Below are 27631 nucleotides of genomic sequence, written 5' to 3'. Positions count from 1 at the left end.
TCAGCAGCCAGCTTTTAGACTGAGTCCAAGAAGCCTGGACTGTGGCCCAGCATTGCCTTGGTGCATAAAGGTATGATATATTCAGGTAAAAACACATGGAGCTGACTACTGAAGTACAAGGGAAGAATAAACACCACAGAGCCCTTTCTGTCCCTGCAGTTGAGGCTGTGGTAGCACCCCCAGATGAATGTTCGCCATGCTGCTGTGTTTGAAAGTGGGGGTGCGGTGGTCCTGTTTGGGTTTAAGAGCTCTTCAGAGTTCTCCAGCCTTGCCATTCCCTGGCCTGTCCACTGTGCTTCATTTATACATGCTGGCATTGCTTTGAGGCTAGAAGCATTGTAACGATGTGAAGGAGAAGATGAAGAACACGTTACTTTGGTCCCTCATCTTGCATCATCATCGTTCACAGGAGTGCAGGCCTGCAAGTGATTCTTTGAATACCACCTGCCACTTGCTACAGCAACCACCCGAGAAATACAATTACAGTGTACATTTTATTATTTATTAATTATTATACTTACAAAAAAGCAAGTATTAATCTCAGTGAAGTAAGCACAAGCTTATGCTACAGCAACAATGTTATTACACACCATCAGAAACCAGGACCACATGTGATCACATTGTATGTGGCCATACAGGTTGAAGCTAATAGGGAATAGGAGCAATAACCTGCACACCTGTTTTCCAGGGAAGTGCTTGTCACCACACAATAACCACACCAGACCAAACAGGTACATCAAGGATACACAGGACATAGCAGTAGCATAGGGATGCATAAGATTGCGAGCAGAAGTGTTTTGTCCAATATATTTGATGAGCATTCCTTCATCTTTGTAGGGTTGGGTGCCCCACAGGAAACTGGTTTGCCTGAGACTCCTCCCAGCACTCCAAAGGTGGTATACATTTCAGCGAAGCTGGTTTTTTCTGTCAGGTCAAGAACTTAACTAAGGTCTCTAGAGTCCCTTTGTGGTCTGAGGCAGAAGAGACAGGTTCAGAAGATAATCCATACCATTAACTTTAGATGCCTCTCTAACGGCAACATTCATTTGGCTGGCTAAATTATGGGAATATGGAATGAGATTAATTATGACTTTGATACAGCTGCTCCTTCCCCTTGGCCAGGATGAGGTATAAAGCACAAGCTGAGAGGTGAATGTTGCTTTAAGGTGCTGGAGATTAGCCCAGAGTGGTACAAGGCCCACATCAGGGATGTCTTCTCCATTGTCTCCTTCAGCTGCCAGACCAGGGGACAGGAAGCCCTTCTGCTTCAGCTGAATAGCTGCCCCTTTGGGTGCCCAAGGGTCAGTGCAAGGAAGGAAACGGAACATCTTTTCTAGGCATTTCTTGGGCTTTGGTGTTCCTCGAAGAGGAATTAGGTTCTTTCTAGAAGTGAGCAGGCAGGAAGAGGGAAGGAAAAAATTATTTCCTCAAGGCCATCAGTGGTGCAGCCAGCAGAGCTGGGAAGAGGAAGATTTTATCCTTCTCCTGCTCCACCCTCTAACAGCTGCCAGCTCATGCTTAGATGATGGGGGCTGATGACACACTTTCTGACCTGAGATGAGTTCACTTGCAGGCCAGGTGCTTATATCCTTGTATCAGCACGAATCTCAAAGTTTCTGTCTAAGCTTGCTTTAACACTGTTTTTCTGCCCAGCAGCCTTCAGTTCATCCATTCTGTTGTCACAAGACAGTCTTTTGGGGCAAGCAGGGAGATACTGAAACCAAGAGACATTGCAATATTTGGTGCCTATGCCAAACGGAAGATCATAGACCTTGGAAACCAGCTGAGAGCTCTCTGTCCCTCCCTCATGGCTTTGCTTCCATGCCAGGAGCCCTCGCTCTTCCTGTGTTCCTGCAACAGCAAAGTGAGATTGTTGTGTTTAAAACAGCAAGTGTTCAAGCATAGGGCTCCTTTGCGTGCCTCACACCACCGCTCAAATCCCAGCAGACTCAGCATAAAATACAAATCCCTTCTACTTAAACCCTTCCAGATCCAAAGAGCTCTACAAATATTCACTAACGAGCTTCCAGACAACATTCTTTTTCCTGCAACAGCTTCCAGATAAGCAGCCTTCTCCACTTCCCACATGGGAATCATGTATACCAAGAAGTTTTCATCTGCCATAGGAGATCCAAGAACAGAAGCAAGGCTGGATGTTAGCTGCCAGACACTTCAGAGTGGATTTAGCTAGCAGTTACTAGTCAGTCACAGGTATTTACCCTAGCCAAAGGAACTCCTAAGTACCTGTAACTGCTGTGGGACCAAAGTCCTCTTGGGAAAGGGAGTGAACGCACCTGTAAATTCTACCCAGAGGAGCTGACAATTGAAGGCTAATTAAAAATTAAAATTAATGGAAAATTAATGAGCTGAAGGGAGACTGGCTTTCCGAAAAGCCTCACACAGTAACAGGATCGGGTTAATAGAGTGTCCTTCCTTCCTGCTCTTTTTCTGCAGCAGAAAAGAGGGTTTCCTCTCCTGTTCTTATGCCCTCCCTCCCCATGCTAGATGAAAATCCAAGGCTCTTTGCTGCCTGTGAGGGCCAGCTGCAGGTGGCCTGTCTTTGGTCACCAGCCTTTCCTACTGCTTTCCACTGCTGTGGCTTTAGTTCAGCCTCAGTTTTAGCAGCTCTCATATTGGCACACACTGGCTCCTTCCACTTCTTGTAGCTGCTTTTCAGTGATCCTCAGCCCTCTCTGGGAGGAGTGCAGTCACACAGTGTTTCATGGTTGCTGGCACAACTCCTATCCATAGAACAGGAAGTAATGAAGAAAAAAAGTACCAGGGAAACCCCAGGACAGGCACACACTAGAAGTTCATTTTAGCAAATCCTACCTGGAACAGTGTTATCCAGGATAAAGCCCAGAAGCCCACCCACAAACATGCCAGTGGTGAGAAGCACCAGGATCACTTGGTCAAGCTGGATGATTCCTAGCAGAAAAATAAAGCTTTAGATCATTGTGCAGAAAGATTTTTTTTAATCTGTTTTACCAGCAACATTTCTAGTGCCAAGAGGCTGAAAGCTGCATATTGCTTGGACTAGGCTTGCTTGGACGAGATTTACAAATCCAAAGCGGAGTGTAAGGTTTGGCAGTGGAAGGGAGAATGATCTCACAGCCAGTTTCAGACCTACAGTCTTATTCTACATGATTATTCACAGACCCATGGTGGGAAGGAGATGGTTCATAAATACATTAAGACCCTATTAACAATGCAGACCCCAGCACCGTGTGAGAAAAAGCCATCTTCTGCTCCAAACACATTCAGCACATCCACAACATAACACCTAACAGTACCCTAAAGGAGCACAAGCTTCAGTTGCCAAAGAAATCTGAGTATATTTCGCATGGGATTTCACCACAAGTTCATCAGGTGTGATGTTTCCCCTTGAGGGTTGATGACCATGAGCAAAGCCCAGTGGCACTTAGCACCTGATTGACCATCTATAGAGCATGTGGTCTGTGGCCCAGCTCTTTAATCAGCCCACCCAGCACACCACATACACTTTAAGAGAGAGGACACTCTGGCCTTTGTGATGAAGACATTAGTCACACAAGACACAGCAAAGGGCCAGCTGTTGCAGAACTGACATTTCAATAAAGTGAACTTGACAGAATTTAGTAGAGGAGGATGCTCTTGCATTTTGAAAGCACAGCATTTTATTGTGTATGAGCATATAAGAAAGCCTCATTCATTAAGAACCTTGACCAAGATTCAGCCCTGGAGTATTCTCTTGCCCTGCCCCAGGAATGTGTCCCAGGGAAGTGCTCTGCAATCCTTAGCCCAAGAAGAATCTGCTGAGGTACAGTCGCTGACCAAAAGCAGAGATTTCTGCACCAGAGCTGTGCATCACAGCAAATGGCAAAAACAGCCCTCATAGAAAAAAACAGGCAACAGTCAAAGCACGGGTTTCAGCATTTTATGAGGAAAAACTATTTTAAAAGATTTTTCTGATCAGCCTTCTTCAGTTTTATGCTACAGAAAATGCTTCTGATGTCACTTCTTACCTGTTTCCAACAGCGTACTATTTTTGCTTGCCCAGTTGGGAATTGTGAGGCCAGCAAATAGAGAAAATCCAAAGATAAAGATGTTCCTTGAGGAGTTCATATCTGTGTACTGCACAGAGAAATTTCATACAATAAAAGCATAAAACTGTGGATTACTGCTGTTCATGAGACATGGTGGGATACAAACACTGGAATCGGGAATGGACCCAGCCCTGGTGCTGCTGGGGCATTTGTGATCCTGCAGTCCCCAGTGCCAGCCAGCCCTGCCCTTACTGGGGAGCCCACTGTGATTCAGCCCCTCTGGGTACAGCCCCTTATCTTTACCAGAGCAATTACCAACATAAATGTTTACATTTGCTGCAATGTGGTTATAGCTGACACAGTCTGGTAAGAATCTGACTTGAAGCTGGGGGTCCTGTGTGCAGTTTTGTGCACCACAAAATAAGATGTAAAGCTATTGGTGAGTGTCCAAAGGAGGGCCACAAGGATGGTGAAGGGTCTGGAGAAGAGGAGACTGAGGGGAAAACCCACTGCAGTCTGCAGCTTCCTCGTGACGGGAAGAGCAGGGGCAAGTACTGATCTCTTAACTCTCATGACCTGTGACAGCAAATGGCATGAAGCTGAGTCAGGGGAGGTTTAGGTTGGATATCAGGAAAAAGCTTTTCACCCAGAGGGTGGCTGGGCTCTGGAACAGGTTCCCCATGGAAGTGGTCACAGCACCAAGCCTGACAGAGCTCAAGAAGTGTTTGAACAATGCTCTCAGGCACAGGGTGTGACTCTCGGGGTGTCCTGCTCAGGGTCAGCTGTTGGACTCGATGGGTCCCTTCCCACTCAGCTTATTCTGTGATTCTCTGTTCCAATGAAATTAAGTCCCCTTCACCAGGGATGACACAGTGCTGACACAGCTGTTACCTGTAAATTGGAAATCCCCACTGCTGCGATAACTCCGAACATCACAAGGAACATGCCTCCAATCACAGGGATGGGAATGCTGGCAAGCATTGCCCCAACCTTCCCAAAGATGCCACTCAGGAGCATGGTACAGGCACCAGAAATGATCACCATTCGACTCCCTACCTGGGGCAAGAGGAAGAGGAGGCAGTCACGCACTGACCAGCAAAGAAAGGCGAGGGGTGGCAGGCTCCAGTGCCAGCCTGCCAGGTAGGTGATGCAGCTCTGGCCCTAGCACTCCATGGCATGTTCAGGAACAGCTTCGGGTACAGCTGCTGGTATCTGACACTAGTACAGAGCTGGGATGCTGAATGGGAAGCATCAGTATTTGCACCATAAATATTTATCATGCAAGGCACTCTGAGAGCACCATACCTACTCTCCTACTATTGACAGAACTTCAACAGTTTTCTATTAAACTGAAATTAAAAAAATTAAATTAAGAGCACAGTAATCCTCACCTCAAATTCTTTCTTTAGCCTAGAAATATCTTGGCATACATTCAAGCCTGGCATTGCAAACCCCCAGTCAATTCACTGGACAATCCTTCCACCGGGGTTTGGATTGCTATCCAGAAGTGGCTTTCAATGAGGTGTCTCACAATGATCCCTCCATTCCCTGGAGACCAAAATTTCAGAGACCAGAGCTGGTTGGCTGCTCCATCCTGAGCTCTAGGATCTGATATATCCTTTCTATGGTCAAGAAATAAGAAGTGAGGAAGTCTTGGTCTGTCCCTATCTCGCAGCACCCATCCATCTTCAGTAAAATCATTTTTTCTCATTTTTTTTCCCCTAGAAAGAGTCAGGGTAGCCTTTTCTTTGCTGAGCACTACAACAAAGATGAGATGAAGCACCAATCCATGTCCTTCATTCAAGTCTGCTAGAGCATATAAATAGGAAAGAAAAAGAGTATCTGCCAAAGGGTTGAAAGAGACATTATATGGAAAGTGTAAAGGAAAGCAGCAATATTTGTTAAACTTCCAAATTAAGATGTGCCTTGCCCACATCAAAACTTGGACTGCCTAAAGAATCATGCTAAACTTACAATATTTGTGTTAGGGAAACTAATCTTCTGCAAACATTTTATAATTCAATTAAATATTTTAATCCCTCCCTTTAAATATCTGAAGAATGTCTACTTATGGGACAGGCTTTTTGTGAATGCTTTCAACAAAAACATTCTCAGTAACTTCTTAAACACATCCCTTTAAAATATTTTAAGTCTTTCTTGATTGTGAAAGTTAAATTAAAAAGATTTGTGTGGAGTTTCAAAATCATGTATTGCCTTCAGGTGCTTCATTGTTTTTGATACTCTTTGGCTTAAAACCCTGGGACATTATTACCATCTAAATGTTAATTAATAAAAGCCAACAGATCTATTTGTTCCAGGATTAGAACAAGGATTCAGAGTCTCAGTTTGCTAAAATGTTGAATTACCATCTATATGAAGCTGGCCTTAAAGGCAAAAGACCTAATCCAGTGATAGCACTGTGACCATATTCTGCCAAAGCCACTAGTTTAGAGTTTGTTTCAATTATGTCAGGAAAACAATAAAATCAGTTCTCTTTCTTAAGGCTGAAGAAACTGGAGGGTTCCCCACAATACGTGGTGACTGGGGCCTTTACCTCTCTTTAAAATGTACTGAGTTCTCAGTAGTGGCATCCTGGGCCTGATCAAGCAGTTTAAATATTGCTGCCTGGTGCCACGTAAGATGTTGCATCTTGGTAGATTCTAGCAGCTTCTCCTTGCCTCGTCCATCAGCCCCTGTATGTATCTGAGATCTCCAAAGACTTCTCAGGTGGTGCTAGACATCTTCGTTTAAGTAGAGGAAACAAGTCCCTTGTGTTTCCATTTGTTATGGAAAAATGTGTTTGCCATGTAAAAAAAAAAAGAAATTAAATCTGCCTTGTGCTCTCAGCATCCCCATCTGTCCCAGCTGGAGTGTTTACACTGATTTAAATTGACTGAGATGACACTCTAGGTTTTCAGCTCTTTCAAGTGTGGACAGAGTGAGCAGAGGTGGGATCCAAGGGAAATATCTCTCCTGAATCAGCAAGGATGGCATGTCCTCCTCGAGGCCTTAGCAAATATTATAAGAATATGTGTCTTATAATCTGATAATTATGAATTTGGACAGCATCCCATACGTACAATGTATGTAGCAAACTGCACATCAGAAAAGAATTGATTGTTAGTATGCACAGACTTTCCAGAGACAGTGCACACATGGTGATAGGCTAAACTGGACTCCATGCAGACATGGTGCTCGAGTCAGTCACCTCAGTCAAACACTAACACTGCCATGTGTGAAAGATGGTTAGAGTGAGTGAGGTTTATAAAATTCAGTGAAATAAGTAATATTATAGAATGGAAGATGTAAGGAAACTGCATTTATTTACTGACTCACAGCTGTTCTGGCATGATATTGCTTGCTTGGCAATGATTTGAAAATGCTGTCCAGTTAGCAGCTAGATATCTGTCAGCCTAACCTCTGGCTGCAAAGCTTAGTGAAAATCTATGATCTGATTGTCAAGCTTATCTCTGGAAATTTCTTTCCCTGTTAAGTGCAATTAATATACTGGAGGGACTCACAAAACTTTATAGTGACATAAAAACACAAACCTTTGCTATCACATTTTATAACCCTGAATAAATAGTCTGCCTTTCACATGATTGCCATCCTTGGGTTATAGAAATTGTGGAATTTGAAGACCTATTATTCACCCTTCCTCTCTCCTCTCCTCTCCTCTCCTCTCCTCTCCTCTCCTCTCCTCTCCTCTCCTCTCCTCTCCTCTCCTCTCCTCTCCTCTCCTCTCCTCTCCTCTCCTCTCCTCTCCTCTCCTCTCCTCTCCTCTCCTCTCCTCTCCTCTCCTCTCCTCTCCTCTCCTCTCCTCTCCTCTCCTCTCCTCTCCTCTCCTCTCCTCTCCTCTCCTCTCCTCTCCTCTCCTCTCCTCTCCAGGTTAGCTCAGATGTAGCACTGTCTCCTCAGCCTTACCTAGGCCAGGTGCCACGGTGGGTGAGTGCACTAACTCCCTATGCAGGCCAGAAGCAGAGAAAGGGAAGCGCTGCCCACCTCTGTTAAGTAATTTATAGAGCCTCTGAGCAGGTCACCGATGTGCCAAGGCACAGTTTTCCAGCGTTCCTTTGCGAGGTGGGCTGGATCACAGCCATGTGCACCGCTCTCCCGCACACGCACGCCAGGGGAGCCCTGCGGGCGGCACGGCAGCAGCGAGGCTCACCTTGGTGATGCCCAGGGCCCCCACATTCTCGCTGTAGGATGTGGTGCCGCTGCCCGTGCCCCAGGCCCCGGCCAGGAGGCAGCCGATGCCCTCCACGCCGATGCCGCGGCTGATGGCGTGCTGCGGCGGCGGCGGGGCCCCGCACAGCCGGGCACACGCGTAGTAATCTCCCACGGACTCCAGCATGGACGAGATCACCCCGGCCAGGATGCCAAAGATGCCGGCCAGGCTCACCGTCGGCGTTCCCCACTGGCCTGCAAGTGAAGAGCTCGGTTTAGGTGGGTGGGGCACACATGCCCAGAAATCTGCCCCGGGGGAGGAAGAGCAGCTGGAATGCCTGTGGGTGTTCGCCTGATTTTTGACTTTTCATCTCCTCCTGGCAGTCGTACGTGGAGGTGCAAGCAGGAGGAGGCAGGATGGGGAAGGGGAGGCAGCGGTACCTGGGTAAGGCAGCCGGAACCAGGGCGCCTGTGACAGAACGTCGCCGCGGGTGTCAGTCCGGGCCAGGTGTCCGTAGGCACTGGGGGCCGCGGGCAGGACGCTGGTCACTGTCAGCACGTAGCACAGCAGCCAGCTCAGGGACAGCCCCAGCAGCACCTGCCCGGCACAACCAGCACGGGGGCGGCTTAGGGCATGGCTGCGTCTTCTGCACCGCTGCGGAGGACACAGAGTCCCCGCCCGACCCTTTTCCCTGCGCACGGAATGGAGCCAAAGAGGCAGCAGGAGCTCCTGGTGGCCCTCCCTCCTCTCTCTCCTTCCCTCCCAATGATGAGGGCCATGGGGAGCTTTTCCCCCTCTGCCCCTTACCACACAGGCTCAGCTGGGAACCACTAACTCATCTGGACACGAGTGGAAAGAGCCCGGGGCCAGTGAGGCCAGTCCCTGTCACAATTCCCTGGTATGCAGGAACCCCAACGTACCGGGAAGATCTGGAAGACGTAGATGGGAGAGAAGTGGCGCTTCTTGTCTCTCTGGTAAGATGGCAGCGGCACAGCAACATCTTTCAAGTACTGAGAGAACAGAACTATGAAAAAAATTGTCCTAGAAGGAGGGAAAATGAGACCATAAACAAAGTGGGTGCCCAGCTGCCCACCTGGCCCCACATTAAGTGAAGACTTGCTACCCAAAAACCCAGGACTCCAGAGGACCCATAAAACCAGGCTCTCAGCAGCAGAGGGTGGCTCCCCATTCCACCAAGCCGGAGGTGGAACAAACTTTCCATCATAATCTACTGATAGCACTGCATATTTGCAAATAACTCTTTTATCCTTATTGTTTCAAGACTGACACCGCAGATAGTGCCTCTGTAAGTATGACACAGTTGCAGAAAGGTTAAAAATGCCTCCTAAGTAAGACCTGACAGACATGCAAGGTTCAGGTTCTGCCTGTATAATTCAGATATACTAGAAATATAGGATTTCTTGTTTCCTGATTTCAGGTTTACCTATGCTGCTCTTTGAGGGGCAAAAAGCTCCTGTAACACAGAGTAAAAGAAGAGGATTTGGCTTGGCTGTGCACATCCCTGTTCTGAAAGAAAAAAACCGTGGTGGGACTGTGGGGCTGCACATGGTGCCCAAAGAGCCCTCCCAGCCAGCCAAGAAGGGGAAGCATGGCTCTCTGTCTGTGAGGGCTGCTGGATGGAGGGGCCCTCCACGGCAGGGCTGTTCCCATGTGTCCCTGGCAGCACCCGGGGCTTGTGCGGGTGGAAGTGACTGCAGGTTCAGCTCCTCTCCCATCCCTTGTGTAGGACACATCTGTGAACAGCAGCACATCTGGGTGCACTCACAGCCTGCCCGCCCCCTTTTGCCCAGAGAGGCCAACCAGATGAAGCTGGGGGCTACCACAGCTGGAGAGAGGGCAGGGACTGGGCATCCCACTTCAGTTGCTGAGCTAGTAGAAGACCACGGACATTTCCTGTGTTAGCCAGGCCTCTGAAGGGCTCATTATTTTATAGCAAATCTAAATTTTATACATTGAGTGAATTAATCTGGATAGGATTTGGTGAGAAATCAGTTGCACCAGCTGAAGTGCACTGACTTCACTGGAAAACTGGTAGTTTTCCCCATGTGAAAAAGTGACCAACTGTAGGTGCAATAGTCAGAGACAGGCAGAATTCCAACAGAGCAAAGAAAACTCTATCCTCAGTTCTCTGCAAAGACGTTCCACAACATACACAATTCAAAGCTCTGGATGACTGGAGGGAGAAAGTCTGAGGAGGAACTGGTTTCCATTCGTGGTTTCTAATGCTACAGAGAACAGACAGAGGCTGTTTGAGTGCACATTTTGTGCATTTGCACGAACAAAGGTGCTCAGCAGCCTTATGACTCACCACAGAACCTTCATCTGCCTCAGGGAGGTATCACTACTTATTATTCACGTTGCTTGACACATTCTATTAACAAGCTCTATTTTCAATTGCTTACAGTTCTACTTTAACTTTACCCATTGAGGATGAAAATTTCCATGGAAAAAGTCTGCCTCAGGGCAAATATTTTTTGAAAAATATCTATCAAACCTATTTCAAAGAGTGATGTTCAGGAAAGAGACATAGCATATAACCTGCATTGAAAAGGTCATTTTGCCTTAAGCAGTAACAAGATCTCGATATGACCTGGAGCAGAAATTTGAGATTTAGAAGAACTTGTTCTTTGGGGCGAAGGATGTTGTTGTTCCTCACAAAAATCTGCTCAGGTATGCTCAGTCTGCAACAACAACTCCAGGTTCCAGGTCAGCAGAAACATCTCAGACTTTTGCATTTGCAGATCATAAAGATTCTGAGTTACTTGAGTATGTCCAAGCCTTGCCCAGTGATTAACTGTATGTGCATCAACACCAGAGAGTGAGTCACCACACACTAGAGAAGTTTCCTGAGGCCACAGTGGAATTTTATATCACAAGAGCTGTGGGATGTGGTGGGGCTGAACAGCAGGCCTGAGTCCACGTGGCTCATGTTTCCCTCTTCATCCCTGCTTTCCCTCTTTCACTAACACCCGTGGAGTGTGGAGACGGCAGCAAAAGAGGACACATCTGCGATGGCTCAGAGTATAATGATCAGGCTGGGGCTAAGGTATCTAAGGAAAGAAAGGATTTGGATTATCATGGGTAGAAGATGGGACAGAAATGAACAGGACAGAAAGGTGATTTGGGCTGAGAGCAGGGACACAGGCTGAAGGGCTGGGACCCCATAAATGGAGTGGCACAGCTGGGCAAAGAGATCAAGCATGAGTCTGAGGTTAGGAGCTAGTGGCTGGAGAAGAGCAGTGGAGAAAGGAGATAGTTCAGGCAAGGACATACAGTTTGAAGAGGAAAATTCACATTTGCTAAGCCAAGGGGTTAGGACAAATCACCAGAGCTGGAGAACAGGACAAGAAGCTAGGAGTATGATGGGAGAAACAGTGGTGAAGAGACCAGGAAAGGTGTACTGGAGCATGTCCTCCCAACAGTGTGCTGTCTTCCAAGGGCTACAGTCAAGCCTGTGTCCAAAGCCTCCAAAATCAGCTCTGAAAGCACCTGCAAATAATGGGAGCCCATAGAGAGATTTACAATCTACTCCCATTGCATGCTATCTCATGCTGAAGTCTACATTAGGGAGATGAAGGTGCCAAGTCTGCAAGGCAACCATGCAGTGTCATTTCTCCTTTTTCAATTCATTTCTGAAATAACCAAGGAAATTTTGCTACAGTCTACAGTCATGCACAAGGGCAGGCACACAAACATCCCTGAAAGAGCACTCAGTGCTGCAAAGCTACATGTGTAAATAGACCTTTCCAGACCCCCTTAGGCCCTCTCTGCAGAGAACAATTCCTCCTACTCATGTGAAGACAATACATAAAGCACCAGCTATTTCAACATAGAATACCTAACTCTGAGTGCGTAACTTTGTCATTTTAGGAATGTCTTTTAAACTTAAATAATGGGTGTGTAAGAGTGTGTGTAGACAGCTGTGACAGAGACTGCATACATATGGGAAAGGCTTGTATCTCTACTGACCTATGAACTTTGGATTTTTACAAAAATCAGGTTTTTTAAACTCATTTTTGGGTTTTGCTTTATTGCTGAGGGCTTTAGCTTCCTGGAGGTTGGAGAATGACTGCCACGTGGCTGCCTTGCACAAGCCTGTCACATGTTGGTGCTCAACAAATAAACCTTGAACCCAGTGGAACTCTGCTACAGACTGTGATGATTGGTTTCATATTAGAGACAGGTGATTTGTATACTCTCAGCTTTCCCACAGAGATGTGAGACTTACATGAATGCCATGCCCCAGTGCTGCCCAGCCATATCCCCAGCCGACTCAAACAGAGGTAGTGCAACCAAGGTGATGGTGGGGGCAATTGTCAGGGGGCCGATGAACCTCATCAGAAATCCAATCAGGCCCGAAAATCCAACGAAGATTTGAAAGCAAGAAGCTACAATGATAGTTCCTTGCACCTGGAAAAGTGGAGGATGAAAACAGAGGTTGGAGGGAGCTCCAGTTGTTGAGCCTTTTCTTCATGTCAGTGCAAATGCAGCGTGAGAGCCAGGCTCAGTCTCCAGTGACAGACTGGCACAGAGGCCTCCTGCTGACAGCAGTAAAACCTGGCTGAGAATTACCTGTGGGAAGGACCACCAAAGCAGCAGCACAGCAACTCCCCCCTTGGCTGATGCATTTAGTCCTCAACCAGGGCAAATTTTGTTCCAGAGATCACCTCCTCCCTGTCCTCTTGGGCCACCCAAGCATGCATCACCTGCCCTGCACTCTCCTGCCTGCTCTTCCAAGACAGGGGAAAAGCTCTTGCCCCAAAAAAGGGAGCAGGGCCATGGTCTCTACTGATCTCCCTTTTGGGAAGGGCTTGGATCTCTTCAGCACATTGATAGGGCAAGTGACTCACCAAAGCCTCTTTTTTTTCCTATCAGTTTCACTCTGGGAACATATTTATCACCCTGAACTTCCCTGTGTTTGACAGTCATTACCAAGGAGCCAGCAATTACATTCTGAAATGCTGCTCACCTCAGTGTCAGCTTCAAGCAGGGTGAGGCTGCTCTCTGCCTCCTCAGATTTGGTGACAGCCCAGGCTGGGACCTCTGTGGTGCTGAGCACCTTCCTTCTCCCAGCTCCAAAGGGAAGAGAAACACAGGGGTTGGGTGAATTACCCAGGCTGAAAGAAGATGCAGCAGTGCCTTTGTGGTAGATTTAAGTGTATCAGCAGAGAGCAGCCTGTGCTGCACAGCAAGCCTCTAGTGAGCTTTCAACACATCCCAAGTGGTTCGGAAAGCACACCAACAAATGGATCAACAGAGGCAAATTTAGTCACTTTCTCTGATAAAGGTAATCGATGTAGAATAAGGCAGTGAGACCCCTGACCTTTCCTCCTCCCTTCTGATTACCTAAGGATGCCCTTTTCCTTAATATTTACAGTAGGTTTTGCCTTGCATTTTTTTACTAGGGTTCCTGTGCCTAGACAGGGTTCTTTCCTTGACAATATTTTCCCTGCCTTTTTTCTTCTAGGCTAACCATGCTTTATGGAGAAGGAATCTGACTGGACCAGTGGAGATTTTGTAGGGACCATAAATCTCATGAGGAGGTCTGCTTGTCCCCTGCTCAGCAGAAGTGAAGCACCTGCTTTTTTTTATAGAGAATAGATGCTTAGGAAGCTGCAACAGCATGAGGGCCAAGGTTCATTGGGAAGAGAAGTTTCTCCAGCTGTGGTGGCCATGACATGGTCAGGCACTTTACTGAAAGCAAAGAGCCCTGATACAGAGCAGGTGCCACTGAAAATGTAATATACCTCTCGCATCCGTGTCTGCCAGACTTGGATGAATTCTGGTGAAGAGGTATTCACCAGGGTGGCATTCTGTGTCCAGGCAGGGCACTTCCAAGTGGGGAGAGACAGCATTGCCAAGGTGGGGGTCAGGAATGTGAAAGTCCCTCCTTGAATAATAGGCAGCCTGGAAGGAAAACAGAGGGAAAAAAAAAAAAGACAAGTGAGAATGCTAGAAACTCTGCTCCATAAGGATGAGAGAAAGGAAAGCAAAATAAATTTAAAAATCGGTCTGCCCATGGCCTCTGATAGTATCTTCTGTATTGTTGTGGCAGGCCACCATCACTGACCATGGGTAGGAATTGCTGCCCATTGCATGGAAAAGCAATGATGTGGGGTAAGAGCTGAGGTTCAAATACCAGCATTGGAGGGGCACAGCGGTGCTACAGTCCAACCCTGCTACCCCACATTAAGAAAAAGTAGTGCTTCTAATGGCTGATGAGACCACAGACCTGCACAGAGTAGGAAAAAACTGGTGGAGGGAAGAAGACTAAGGAAGAAAGAAGGTGAGATGCTGAAGAAAAGCTCAGCGTCAGTCTTGCCAATATCCAGTTTTTTTTCCTCTGTCCCCTTTGGCTTCTTTGGTTTTCTTCACAATGTGCTCATGCACACAAGGACAGGCACTAACTACTCTCCATGTCACAGTAATCCTCAGTCTGAGCGTGACAGAAAATGTGACTTGGCTTTTAGCACACTGGGTTTTAATGCCAATTCCTCTTCTGCATTTCCACTGAAACTAAAAAGGAAACCTGCATGGAAGGATCTATGGGCACTGACTGGGTGAGACCTTGGCTCTCCCCACACATCACATGTCTCTTGGCTTGGAGTATCTCTCCCTCTGGGAATCCCTCAGGTTAGCAAGGAGTTTGCATCTCCAGGGGAGTTCAGCACTGGCTTCATGCAGAGATTTATACAGTAGAGCAATGTTCCTTTGAGCTACACCAGCCTTTTTCCATGCATGAGGAAATGAAGAGACCTAAAAGGCCTGACTGGCTCCTCAAAGCCCCACACAAGCCCCCATTGCAGTGCACATTTTTTTAACCATTCCTCTAGTATGCTTGAAAAATCCTAAGCTGCCTGAGGGTGGACACAGCATCCCTGAAACAGCCAGAGGAAACCTCCAAGGTGGCTCTGTTTCCTCCCTTTAGAAAGCACCCCTAGGAGGAACTCCCAAAGCAACCTCTCCTTGTGCCAGGAGCTCTCATGGCATCTGTCCAGAAAAGCCATGGGTCAGCAATTCAGGTGACTGCTTTTGCAGGGCACAGCCTTCCCTGAAACAGGCATTTCTACCATTCTTGAAGTAAGAGATGTCACAGCTGTAACAGACCATGTCTCTGTCACCTAAACCAAATATTTGGACTAGTCATGCACAACTGAAGCACTGTCAAAGCTTTGAAACAATTTTCCTGGGCAAGGCACAAAAAACAAACAAAAAAAAAAACAGAGAAGGCCCAGGGCCATGACTTAGAATCTAACAATAGATTTATAGTTCCTGCTGTGCTGGTCCTTATGATATTTCACAGGCCATGTTGGCATGGGTCGGCTCAGAGGAAAATGGAGTGCCAAGGTGATGCTTATGGGCACACTGAACTCTTTCCTGTGGGGTTTGCAAGAGGGAAAGCTGCAGAAATAGGGAAGGCAATATTATGTTTTGATAATCAGTATATATGATGTCCAAGCATTTGCTAAGCAGGGCTCACCGTCATGGCAGATGACCTGTGTCTCCTCTCAGGAGCCTCTGATAGTGTCTCCAGTGACTGTCTGGGATCTACTGCTGCTTTTTCATGCTGTGTAACATGACTGAGCTGCAGGTTGCAGTGGGTCAGCTCTTCCCTTGGCTATTGCTTCATGAATGTCCTCATGCCTTATAGCTGGTTGTCAGCAACAAGGCAATTGCACCCTCAGCATGGCAAAAACCATTCAAGTTTATCCCATGGGAACAACTCCTTACCACTTAATTTGATCTGTTGTACCTCAATTAGCTATTCAGCCATGGGAGAGAGAGGCTCTCTGCTACTCTTTCATCCCCAACTAACAGAGAGCAAGGGGACATTACAGCTCTCAGGAATTCACTGAGACATTTGGAGGGTGCCTGGAAGAACTCAGAATGCCTGAATTGTACCAGCAGCGATGGCCATGCACTCCAGCCTGAATTTAGCTGAAGAACCAGTTTCTCTGATTTTTGTGGTCAAGGTGCTCCTCCTTCTTCCACTAATCCTATAACAATGTAGGAGAAGGGTAGCAGTCTTCAGGAAGTTTGTCTACAGACATTTCTTAGGACTAAGAGAGATAGAAAAGTTTCAGTAGTGAATGAAGCAGGAGGAGGAAAAACATTTCGTGGAGCTGGCAGTTGACCAGTGATTTGATGGCAGAAGTTTTAACCAGAGTCCCTCAGATTCAGAAGCCAAAGAATGTGAAACTTTTGTCTTTGAAGCAAGAAACATGGGTTCCCGCCATACTGGAGGAAAAAACAGCCTGTGGAAAGAGAGAGAGAGCCCAGAGTCATGACAAGGGGAATAGAAGAAATTATTCAAGGTCAGCAAAGATACAGGGTCTTTCTAGAAAGGGGGAGTACTTGCACTCCTCTCTCTCATTAAATACTTTTTTTCTGGGTGCTGAATGGCAACTCCATGCTCATCTCACTGCTGGTTGCTCATCAGCAAAGGATTTACCTTTTATGCCACAAATCCCTGAGCATGGGAAATGGCATCACATTGTGTGATGCACTGCTGAACTCTTCCCTGAGTCTCTAAGTGGTGGCAGATGGATTTCAATTTCTCCTTATTATCCCCTCCCCTAGAGTTTCCTGTAGAATCTGTGCTCTCTTGACCCTGGATCCAAATCCAAAGGCTCCTGCTCAGCTGGAGGATCCCTGAAATAAGCAAGGTACTTTTTACTGCGTGTTGCAATACTCTATTATTTTGAGGACAGATTCCTTATAAGCCAAACAAAAGGTGTATGAAGCATCAGGATATGCAAAATTCAGAACAGCAAGGTAGCTCTGCAAAGCTCTCAGCAGTTTCAGGGTGCTTTGGCATGGACCCTGATTGCCCGAGGGTAATAAATGACTCTCACTGATAAACTCTACAACAGGGTGGTGGCCTAGCACACAGTAATTGCTCACATCCCCAGTTCTTGCATTTGGCCTACCTGACTCCAAAGAGGACTTGCAGCAGGGTGCAAATTCCTGAGACAAAGAAGATGGTGCTGATCAGGTGGCTCTGGGTGAGTAGGTCAAACTGGAGGCAAAGCGCTTTGGAGAGGATCAGCGGGACGGCTACAAGACCTCCTATGGCTGTCAAGAAGTGCTAGGAGCCACAGAGAAAGACTGGGTGAAGAAGGACACACAGCTGGCTCTATGTTATTACCATGTTGTTGAGAGCCCACAGATTTGTGCTTGGGCTATACTAGCATTACCCATTCTCTCTATTTTTTTTTTTTTGGCAGCTTTAATGCTTTGTTAGGGGCTGTTCCAGAGCACCTACAAGAATTGCAATGCACCCACTGAAATGCCTCCTCCTTTACAAGTCCAAAGACCTTTTGTAGTGCTCTGGACTTGCCAGGCTACTGTCAGACACAACCAGTTTATCCTCAGCACCTCCAGACAAAGCTGTTGGACATACTTTTCCAGGAAGCTGGGGACCTCCCAAGGTACATGGAGGTACAGGATTTGCAAAATCAGGCAAAGTGAATGCAAATATTTCAGTCCATCTTATTTGCAACCACAAAGTTGTGGCACACTGGAGTTACAGGTTTTTTTACATGAATAGCTTTTCTCACACAGTGCAATTATTGATAACCATAAAAAGTGAATGCCAAAGAATGGAAGAATTGGGCAGTGTATTTGTCAGAAGAGTCACATACATGTTTCTACAATCACCTGTAGTTAATGACTAAATCTGAAAATAATTTTTAAAATCTCTTTTTGTTTTAATTATTAACCTTTGTTGTTCACTCTCACTTTGGAGCACAGGACTGCTGTGGTGGAACTACTGGCACTCAGAAACACACTTTATTTGCTACAGTGTGTTTTATTAAAATTATGATGCGGATGTGTTGGGTTGATACACTCTAAATTTCCATTTAAGGAAATAAAGTACAAAATTCCACCAACCTCCAAGCACAGTCTGTCATTATCTTAATGACTGTGAGGTCTCTTTTCCCACAGGCTCCCTACCCAGCATGGCATTGGTGGCACTGGGACATTTAACACACCTGGGCACAGACACCAGCCCAGTGTGTGCCCTGCTACTGAGCTTTTGTTGCCATGGGAAGGCAGAAGTTCAGAAGCCCTTACATGTTTGCCTATCTTCAGCCAAGGTACCTCACATGTTCTTATTAACTATTTGACCCCAGCCCCAGGACTCTGCCTGACCATTTGCACTTCAAAGGGTGCAATGGAGCTGTGGGCGTGATGATAATAGTCAGTGCTCAGGATGTGGACCAAAGGACTTGAGCTCACTAAGATCCAGCCTCAGAGCTCCATTCAAGCCCTGTGAAAGTAAAGCAGTCCCAAATTCAGGTTTCACCCCAATTAACTGGCTGAACAACCATGTAACTTTCACCTACTCCCAGCCCCCACCTGCATCCCATCTCACCTGAAGGCCCAGCAGGATGCACAGATACCAGGGAGGCACATCTGTGACAATGTAGCCAAGCTTGGTCCCACTGTGGCCAGTGTCCCCACCTTCCTCTGGGCCCCGGGCAGCACGAGCTGGTGAGGAATGGCAGGAGCTCCCATGTTCACCCTGGACAACAGGAGAGACAATTTGTCAGCTACAGCCTGGCCCTGCAGATGCCCAGCAGCTGCCTCTCTTGCAGCACACTCCACATCTGGCAGGAAAACCTCCTGTGTAGCTTTCTACAATGCCACAATATCAAAAAAACCCAAACCAAACCAAAAAACAACCAACCAAAAAAAAACAAACCCAAAAACAAAAAAACCCAAAAACAAAAAAAAAACCAAAAAAACCCACCAAAACAAAACAAAACAAAACAAAAAAAAACCCCCACAAACAACAACAACAACAAAAAAAACAAACAAAAACCCCAAAACAAACAAAAAACCAAAACAAAACATAAAACAAAAAAACCAACCAAACAAAAAAAAAACAAAAAAAAAAATAGGGGACATTAAAAGATGCGTAAAACACATATGGAAAATTTTTATATGCACTGGTGTGTCTGGGCCTGAAGAAACATTAGAGGGTGTCTTAATCTCAAAGGGACATCCAGACAAAGTGCATTAATATCATTAAAATCTAGTTAAGGATGAAGAAACTGCAATCAGAAGCAAGGAAGAGTGAGCAGTGGGCTTATCAGTGAAAGCTGCACTGTCCTCTAGTCTCTGTACCTCCTGGCAAGTCCACCTAAACAGCATTTTTGATAAAATATGCTAAAACACCTGGTTGCTACTAATTACTGAGTAGAAGCACATTTTATATTTCATCTCCTTGGTCTTCTCTTTCAATCTCCTTATGCTCACCTTTACCAGTGTTCTGCTTTGATAAACACACTTGCCTTTTGTCTTACTAGAAAACCCTGCTCCTGCAGAGGAGCTGGGTGAAACACAGGGACACCAGTAGCTGGGAAACCCCAGCATCCATGCCGAAGGAACTGGCTGAAACTGCTGCCCAGGAAGGCTCGGGTCTCCTCCCAGGCGGCCACAAGCCCCAGGGCTTCCCAGAGAGCTCTTCAGAGTTTATGTCCTTCAGAGTTCATTTATATAAAGATGCATTCTGCCAAGGAATGCAAAGTAGTGCTTTGCTTCATTTGCCACAGCTTTTATGGTGAGCAAATTCTCCTGGTTGCCCGTGTCTCCTTCCAGCCCACTGCACACACACACACACAGTCACGATGGAGAGAGGCTGCCTGGGAAACCACAACACTTTGAACCAAATGCAAAAGCTCATTAAGATCTCAAAGTATTTGTTTCATCGACCCATCTCCAACCAGCAAGTCCCCAGCATTCTGGCAGCAGAGGGCTTTTCTGGGCTGAGATGCCCTGCTCTATCAGGCAACCTGCTGCCTGGAGAAGCTTTATCAGTTTGTCTGCACTAAACTTCTTTTTGTTTTTTTATCCCCCAAGTCCTGCAGGAGCCTGAAGACACCAATATATCCAACACAACAGCAGAGTGTCTGCAGTAACACTCCTGGCCCACCTACTGATGGAGGCAAAAAGGTAGTGCTGTGGTCAGGAACAGAGATATAAAATTATTGTTGCATTCTGTTGTAAATTTTGCAGGTGTGGCAGATTATTACCGAATTCATTTGCCTGAAACCTCCAGGTCTGCATTCCCTCGGCTGAGTCTCCAAAGTCCCATTTCAGGTCAAGCTGTTGAAAACAGACCATGTAATCCCTAAGACCCCAGACCCTGATACTGTTATTGATCTGAGCTGTTGTGTGAGGGATGGGGAACTCAGGTTGTAATGCTGTAATTACTCATGAATTTCTTTGTTCGAGGTCCCTCCCCACCAGCACCCAGCTCAAGTTGTTTCCATTGCAGTACCACTTAAACAAACTACCTTAATCAACTTAAAGCCCAAGACTCTGCTACGAGGTACCTGTGCTGGAGAAGCCTCTTTAACAAACACAGCGTATTTATACAGCCTAGGCAAACGGGGAGCATTACAGATACTTTAAAATAGACAGGTGAAGGCAGAGTTAATTCAAACTGGACTTGGGCATGGACTTCAAGAGCAAAAGGTGTTCCTTAATAACTCCCTGTACAGACATTTTCATTTCGGAACAAGAGAGCTTGAACCATGGATTAACAAATGTACAGCAAAGTACTTAATACTGCCCATGCATGGAGTTATCTGGGGACAACTACTCCTGAATAACACCATGAGTATACAAATGCTAAGCTAGGCAGACAGCTAAGCTCCTTTCTTTTCATTGCAATTTTCCCTGTATTAACCAGGAGGCATATTCCAGCCAGGCAGAGCCTGTGCCAGTAACAGCCCCGCATGACCATCACATGAATGCCTGACACTCTCCAGGAGCTGGAGGGGAGTGAGCAGAGCTCATCAGGAAAAGGATGGAGCGGAGATAACAGGATAAGAAAGGAGCAGAGGCACTGGACTCAAACTGAAATGCATCTTAAAATCTGAAAGTATTTTTGCTGTGAGAGTGACCAAGCACTGCACAGGTTGCCTAGAGAGGTTGTGGATTCTCTATCCTTAGAGATATTTAAAAACTGTCTAGACACAGTCCTAGACAGCTGGCTCTGGGCAACCCTGCTTGAGCAGGGTTTAGGAGAAGGTGACTTCCAGGGTTGCATTCTAAGCTCAGCCAGCCTGGCAGGAGGACAAGGCAGGAGCAGGGAAGGGAAACTGCTGTTGAGGGTTCTCAGCCCAGCTGCTCCCATGAATACAGGAGACCAGTACACCTTCCATGTGTCTCAGGCTCCAGACACAGCATAAGGGTCCTCAATCACATCTTAAATAAGTGCATCAGGAAGGCACTCAGGAACTGAACTGCTTGAACCACAGGTAAAAGACCTTTGTCTTCTGCCTTCTTTAGGGTGATTCAAACCATAAGAATTCATAAGTCTGATATGTGTTATGGCAAAACAAGTTAAAATGGAGAGGCTGTTAAAAATAATGAAAGAAAACTGATTGACTCTGAGCACTTCCCTGAGGCTCTGCCCACAGCTGGCACAGCACCTCCACTGCACACAGCAAGCTCACATAAAGCTGCCCAAGGAATGTGGGACTTGCACACTAGGAGGTTTAATTGTTTCCTCCAAGGTAGCACAGACAGGTGGTCTGTACCAAGGTAGCAAGATGTTTGCAGAACATCCTGCAAACCCCACTCCTTCACACCTGCTGACAGGAAATAAGCAAAGCTTTTCGTTTCTAATGGAGGTGACCCCTGCTTTGGGATAGGAAGGGGGCTGTCATGGACATTGCCCATGGCTGTTATAGCTAGTAGCATTCTCAGAGTACCACACACCCCTGAACTGGCACATCATTTGCAGCTTTTACTACACTTCTGTAATTCTACAGGGTGCCCTCCTAAGCTTACACATAAATCCCTTCTTCACCCATCCTTCTAACAATTCACTTCACTGGAAATAGGTCCAAAAGACAAAGAAACACAGTCTTTACTAGGCTAAATTTCTACTGTAATTTTTCTAATTAATACATAAAACGCTTTTCCCAGGGACACAGCCACAAGCTCACCTCCTTTTCAGTACAGGTACCCTTGAGCTGCCATTCGTCTACATTATCATTTTATAAATAGTGGAGAGAAAAGAAGTTAAAAGGGTCCCAGAGAGTAGAAAGTATGCTGAGTCTACAGCAGCAGCAGGGGGTGTAGTGAAGAAATCATTCTTTGGATTCTTGTCGATAAGAGCTGAGACAGAATTAACCACAAACCAGAATCATTGCAGCAGCCCAAGCCCCCGGCTTTCCCTTCCTCCTCCTTCCACAGGGTTTTCACCTGTTTATGCAAGAATTCCCCTTCAGAGAGCAGACTCACCACAAAGCTGGAGTTATCTAGCCTGTTGAGATCTTTGTCTGAAGAGGGGGTCATGCCTTCCATTTGCCTTCACTGACTGCCTCGAAAAAGAATCAGTCAGAAGAGGAAAGCCTCCCAAATTCCCACTCCTTCCAGTCAAAACAGCCCTAAAGAAATGGGGTGAGAAGATGCAGATGCCGGATTTCAGGAGCCAAACAGTGCTCAGTCCTAGCTATTCATGTGAGCTGTATTGCAGGAGCGTTTCCTTTTCTTTAGCTTATATAAGTGACTCCTTTTCTCCAGTTGATTAGAGGACCGGCATTCAAATCAAACTGGAAAGCAGACTTTCCCTGGAATGAATCAGTAACTGATGACAGAAAAAACTTCCTCTATAGGTAAGGATGGTGGTGGATATCAGAGCCTCCACACAGCCTTGGAACTTGTGTGGAGTAATTTAAACTGTGTGGAGCAATTCCACACAGCCTTGGAATTTGTTCCTTCATTACTGTTTCAACAGGAACTTGCATTTTTTGTGTGGGTTGTGTGGGTTGTTTGAAGACCTTTGTCGTCATTTTTGGGAAACTCAGTTAGTAGGTAGTTTCACTTATTCATATGTAAACTACTGTGTATTTTGGCTTAGGTGCAAACATTATCATCTTGTAGGATACTCCTATTACATCCTGAAAAGAATGAAGCTTTTAGTGTGAATTTATTTATGGCAGCAACCAATGACCAAGTGTTGAGATATATTAGTTGTTTAGCTTAAATAAATTTTAAGTAGAGTGAGTCATAGCTGTAACATTGGGTGATTTAGAATACTGTTTGTTTAGCTTTACTTGCTTAGCAGGAGTAGCTGGATTTCCTGAAGCCTCGGTCCACAAGCTGTGGATTTCACAAAGATATGCTTTTGGTTGAAATACAGTTAATTTTCCTAGAAACCAGTACAGTGCTGTATTTTGTCTTTAGTATGAGAAGAATATTGATAATACACTGATAATTTAGTTGTAATATTTATCCTGAGCCTAACACTTTTTTAGTTCCCCATGTTCTGCCAGTGAACAGGTGCACAAGAAGTACAAAACAGAAGATTGGGATGCTACAACTAAGAACTCAATAAAATAAGGCAATAGCCTGCCTGTATGAAGACAGAGAAAGAGTCCAATAAGATATTAGAAGACCCAAACCAAAAATCACCCTTTGACTAAAAAACTGCATTAAGAGCACATGAAGGGCAAGTGTGTAATCTTAAGCATGTAAATGCCTGAGGATTTCTTTGTTCGTGGTCCCTCTCCGAAGGCTTCCAGCTCAAGCTGCTGTGCTGCTCTATTAAATTCTTTATTTTTATAAATTCTGATGCCTGGGACTCTGTTGTAGGAAACCTATGGTTGAGCCTGAATGAGGAGGAAGTGCACCTGAGAGCATGTGTGTGTGAGTGAGGAAAGGGACACCCACTGGCTCACGGAGCTGCTTACTGTGAAGGGATTTTGGTCTCTGCAGTTATAATCTTGGGGGGTGTGTGGGTATGGGTGTGACTCCTGAAACACTAATGCAACAACTTCTCCTTTCACAGAAGTTATCAGAACATGGCACCAAAGAGGAACAGAAAACATAAGACTGCAAAGAGATGAGTTCAGGTCATGTGATTATGCCCATACAGCTAAGGATCCCAGCTCATCAGATGTCCCAAAGCATAGTCACCCTTTTCTTAACAAGTAGCAGATGGTGTTAATGCTCTGTTAAACCATTTCAGCCACTCTCACCCCAACCTCTACTTAGATTAAATTCTATTTAATTGAATGGCTTCCCAAGGCACTGAGCTTCCCAGTCCAGTTGCAAAGAACTTCGGAGAGGGGCATATTATCACCTATGCTTAGTGACCAGCCATTGGAAATATCTCCTGGTTTCCATGAAGGATGCAGTGGAACTGAAATAAACTCAAGTTCCTGTTCCATTTGTAGAGCTTTAGTATTCTTAGATCTTCTCTTGAGACCAGAACTGCATTACAGGATAGGACAACATCACCCTGAACACTATTTGTGAAATTACGATCTGCTGGACAGATAAATTCTAAGACATCAAAATCATTGAATCATAGGATGGTTTGCATTAGAAGAGACCTGGAAGATAATAGAATCATAGACTCAGAATGGGCTGGGTTGGAAGGGACCATAAAGATCATCTAGTTCTAGACTAGAATGACACAATATTCCTCTGGGGCTAGTGTATCTCCCCAGTAATTTTTTTTTTTTTAAATAAAAAAGTCTCCTACCTCCTAATTTCAGCCCAGCATCTATGCAATGACTCCTGAGTCCTGCCATTACCTTTTTTTCAGATGAGACCCAGGCATCCAGTAACCAGAGCTTCTTAAACAATTTGTATAAACTTGTGTTACATCTAAAAGGCATGGGTGCATATCAACACCTGTGTCACCTAGACTACCATGTGACACTGCCCACCCAAATAGTATTAAGTGAACAGGACGAGAAGAACAAAATAATAATAATAACAACAATCCTTTTCCTCAAAAAAAGCTGGGCAGAAAACCAGTGTGTCCACCTGAGAAATCCTGCAGTGCAAAACAATTCACTTTTAGAGCACCAAGAAATTGTAGATTTTAATAAAAAACACAAGAAGTAAGTCCTACATAGTCGAAAGCCTGAACATTAGAGCAAGCCTGTTAGGAATGAAGAGTTTAACAATACCAACCCCTGGCCAACAGAAGGTTAATAATCTGGAATCTAGATGCAGGTTATGAAATAACACAATGTATAGTCAAAGTAGAAATTCATGGGGTCCATGTGAAATGCCCCAGTCTGGAATATCCTGCCTTTGGAAATAAGCAAGAAAAGTAGGAAGTCTCTGTGTACATGCAGATATTTGTATACATAATGTATATATGCACATTTATATGCATATTTAAGTATATATAACAGAATTATCAATGAATTACTGAACTATGAGTTTTTTCAGAACAAGAAATTATCCATTAAGCAAAAATGCATGTTTGAACAGCAATGTTATGAACTACTGATTATTGATGACAGTCTACTCATTATACAAACTACTTTTAAGTATAAAAGTGGCAGGTACACACCATTTCAAATTATTCATAATGTTTTAGGAAAGAAAACAAAAAAAAATATAATACAGATTGGCTTTAGACTTGGGTGTCTGGCATATCACTTGCAATCAGTCAAGTGACCTGGCCAGTTGCTCATGACAGCAAAGGCTGGCTCAGTTTATACTCCTCAGGGGGGCATAACTCTGATTTTTTGCCTCTGCAATGCAAGCACTGATACAGGAGCTCCCTTTGCCTTCAGTGGGTACCTCCAAAACTTCCAGTGCACCTTAAAATTGGAATCCCAGGTAGGACAGATTCACAGATTCACAGAATACTCTGAATTAGAAGGGACCCACGAGCATCACTGAGTCCAAGTCTTAAGTAAATGGTGGGGATTGAATCCACAGCCTTGGTGTTATTAGCACCACATTCTTTCCCAAATTATGAACTGACCGAGAGTGACTGACTGGCACAGATGAAGATGCCTAAAGCTGAATGGAGCCATCCCTCCACGTAGGGCTGTGCACTTGTAACCCAGGGAGGTGCAGAATTGCTGAGTTGTGCACAGAGGGCAGGTTCATCCACAGTGCTCTCACAAACCTGTGACACTGAATCCCAGCTATTGGGGTTGAATAAAGATGCATTTAAAGGGAACTATGAAATAAAAGTGGTGCAGTATAGAAGAGGCATGTCACGGAGACTTTGTACAAAACACCCCAACAAAACACCAAATACTGCAATCCACTTTCTGGAGAAGAGTTTGTTCTTCCACAGCTCTAACCCTGGTTGGTTTGTATGAAGGATGGACTAGCAAGAGAACTAAGCAAGTGACTTGTGATTACCAATTTAGTTACAAAACATCTCTACGTCCTTCTGTCTGCAAAACCTGCAAGCAAAGAGGATTACCCCTGATAACTGACTTGAAATTAGTACCTGTGTGTTCACTGAATCATAGAGTAGTTTGAGTTGGAAGGGACCTTAAGGATCACCTAGTTCCAAGCCCGCTGCCATGGACAGGGACACCTTTAAGTAGACCAGGCTGCTTCAAACCCCATGCAATCTGGCCTTTAATACTTCCTGGGATGGAGCATTCACAATTTTTCTCGGCATCCACAGCTTCTCTGCAGCTCAGAATTCAGTAGTGGGAGTGTGGAAGAGGGGCACTTCAGCAGAGGGAAGATTTAAAAGGTTCAAAGGGGCACAAGAGAAGGTAGGGGGAAATGCCACTGTGGCTCAGGATAAGCTTTACCCCTCAGTGCATCCCCATCCAGCCAGCAGGGAGATCATAACACAATTGAATGAGCTTTGAAAACCATCAGCTAAGCATTGCCTTGCAGGCTGCTGTGATGGAGAAGCAGCCCTTGAAGGAGATCACCCATAAGGAATTTACTGCAATGGTGGAATACTCCAGCCAAGACAGTGGAGCTAGGAGAGCTGCAGCCTCGTGGCCATGACAGCTTCCCCCCTAGCTCCTGCTTCCTCTTAGCCTTCTTCGCAAGGAAAGGATTTGCTGACCCGGGGCATGGACATGCTCCTCTCCTGAGCCCAGGGTCACTCCCTGCAGGAACAGCCTGGTGCCCTGCTCTGGTGCCCAGCTCTCTCACTTGATGCAGGTGTCTGTCTCTGGAAAGCAGGAGCTGGGAACAGAATTGAAATCCCACTCCAGCAGGATATAGATTTTGTAATAATAAGCCCCCTTATCTCCCTCAGCTGCAGGCTAGCTCTTAAGAGCATTAGCAAAGGGTTAATCCACGTTATCTACTCAGCATTTTGAACACAAGCGTGGTTATTGTGCCACGGGGGTTTTCCTGAGCCTGTTCATTCCCTGGCATGCGTGACAAGACTTAGTGCTGCCGCCGCTGTGCAGGAGGCCACGCTTTAGGCATGTGCTCGGTGCGCAGCTGCTCCGCATCGGGACACATCCAGCAGCAGGAGGGGCGCTGCCTTAGGCTCTTCCCACTGTCCTCCAGCCATCGGCAGAGGGACCAGCTCGTAAGCCCCAGCAGGAGAAGGCACACAGATTCCAGGCTCACTTCAGGGTCGCTCCTGTCCAGACAGATGTATTTCCCGAGCCCAGGGGGCTGCCTGCACTCCAGCTCCTGGCTGCCAGGA

The 27631-nt window shown here is 45.8% G+C and overlaps 1 protein-coding gene and 1 long non-coding RNA gene across 2 annotated transcripts; one reads left to right on the top strand and one right to left on the bottom strand.

The window, feature by feature from the left end:
* Positions 1-480: 480 nt before the first annotated feature.
* Positions 481-22968, bottom strand: LOC106861451 (solute carrier family 23 member 1-like). The gene is made up of 12 exons (XM_088165135.1): positions 22480-22968; positions 18593-18742; positions 17145-17302; positions 13962-14121; positions 12443-12624; positions 9114-9234; positions 8634-8790; positions 8194-8447; positions 4917-5081; positions 4005-4113; positions 2833-2928; positions 481-1851 (listed from the first exon to the last, which is right to left on the bottom strand). The coding sequence occupies exons 1-12, from the start codon at positions 22540-22542 to the stop codon at positions 1583-1585; spliced, it is 1884 nt and encodes a 627-aa protein (XP_088021261.1). The 5' UTR covers positions 22543-22968; the 3' UTR covers positions 481-1582.
* LOC148223602 (uncharacterized) lies at positions 9228-18107 on the top strand. The gene is made up of 2 exons (XR_015803833.1): positions 9228-9499; positions 13682-18107. It is a non-coding gene; the product is annotated as an uncharacterized LOC148223602 (long non-coding RNA).
* Positions 22969-27631: the final 4663 nt, after the last annotated feature.

The sequence above is a fragment of the Sturnus vulgaris genome, chromosome 5, assembly GCF_052056855.1.
Source record: "Sturnus vulgaris isolate bStuVul1 chromosome 5, bStuVul1.hap1, whole genome shotgun sequence".
Lineage (NCBI taxonomy): Eukaryota > Metazoa > Chordata > Aves > Passeriformes > Sturnidae > Sturnus > Sturnus vulgaris.
Note: the sequence above shows the minus strand (reverse complement) of the source record. Positions and strands in the feature narration are given on the sequence as shown.

Excerpts from the sequence above, each read along its gene's own strand:
- LOC106861451 (XM_088165135.1), bottom strand. The coding sequence starts at position 22,542 with ATGGAAGGCATGACCCCCTCTTCAGACAAAGATCTCAACAGGCTAGAT. Across the intron at positions 12,625-13,961 it reads GGCAGACACGGATGCGAGAG|GTGCAAGGAACTATCATTGT; the intron begins GTATATTACATT and ends CCACTTTTCCAG. Across the intron at positions 8,791-9,113 it reads ACGTCTTCCAGATCTTCCCG|GTGCTGCTGGGGCTGTCCCT; the intron begins GTACGTTGGGGT and ends TGTGCCGGGCAG.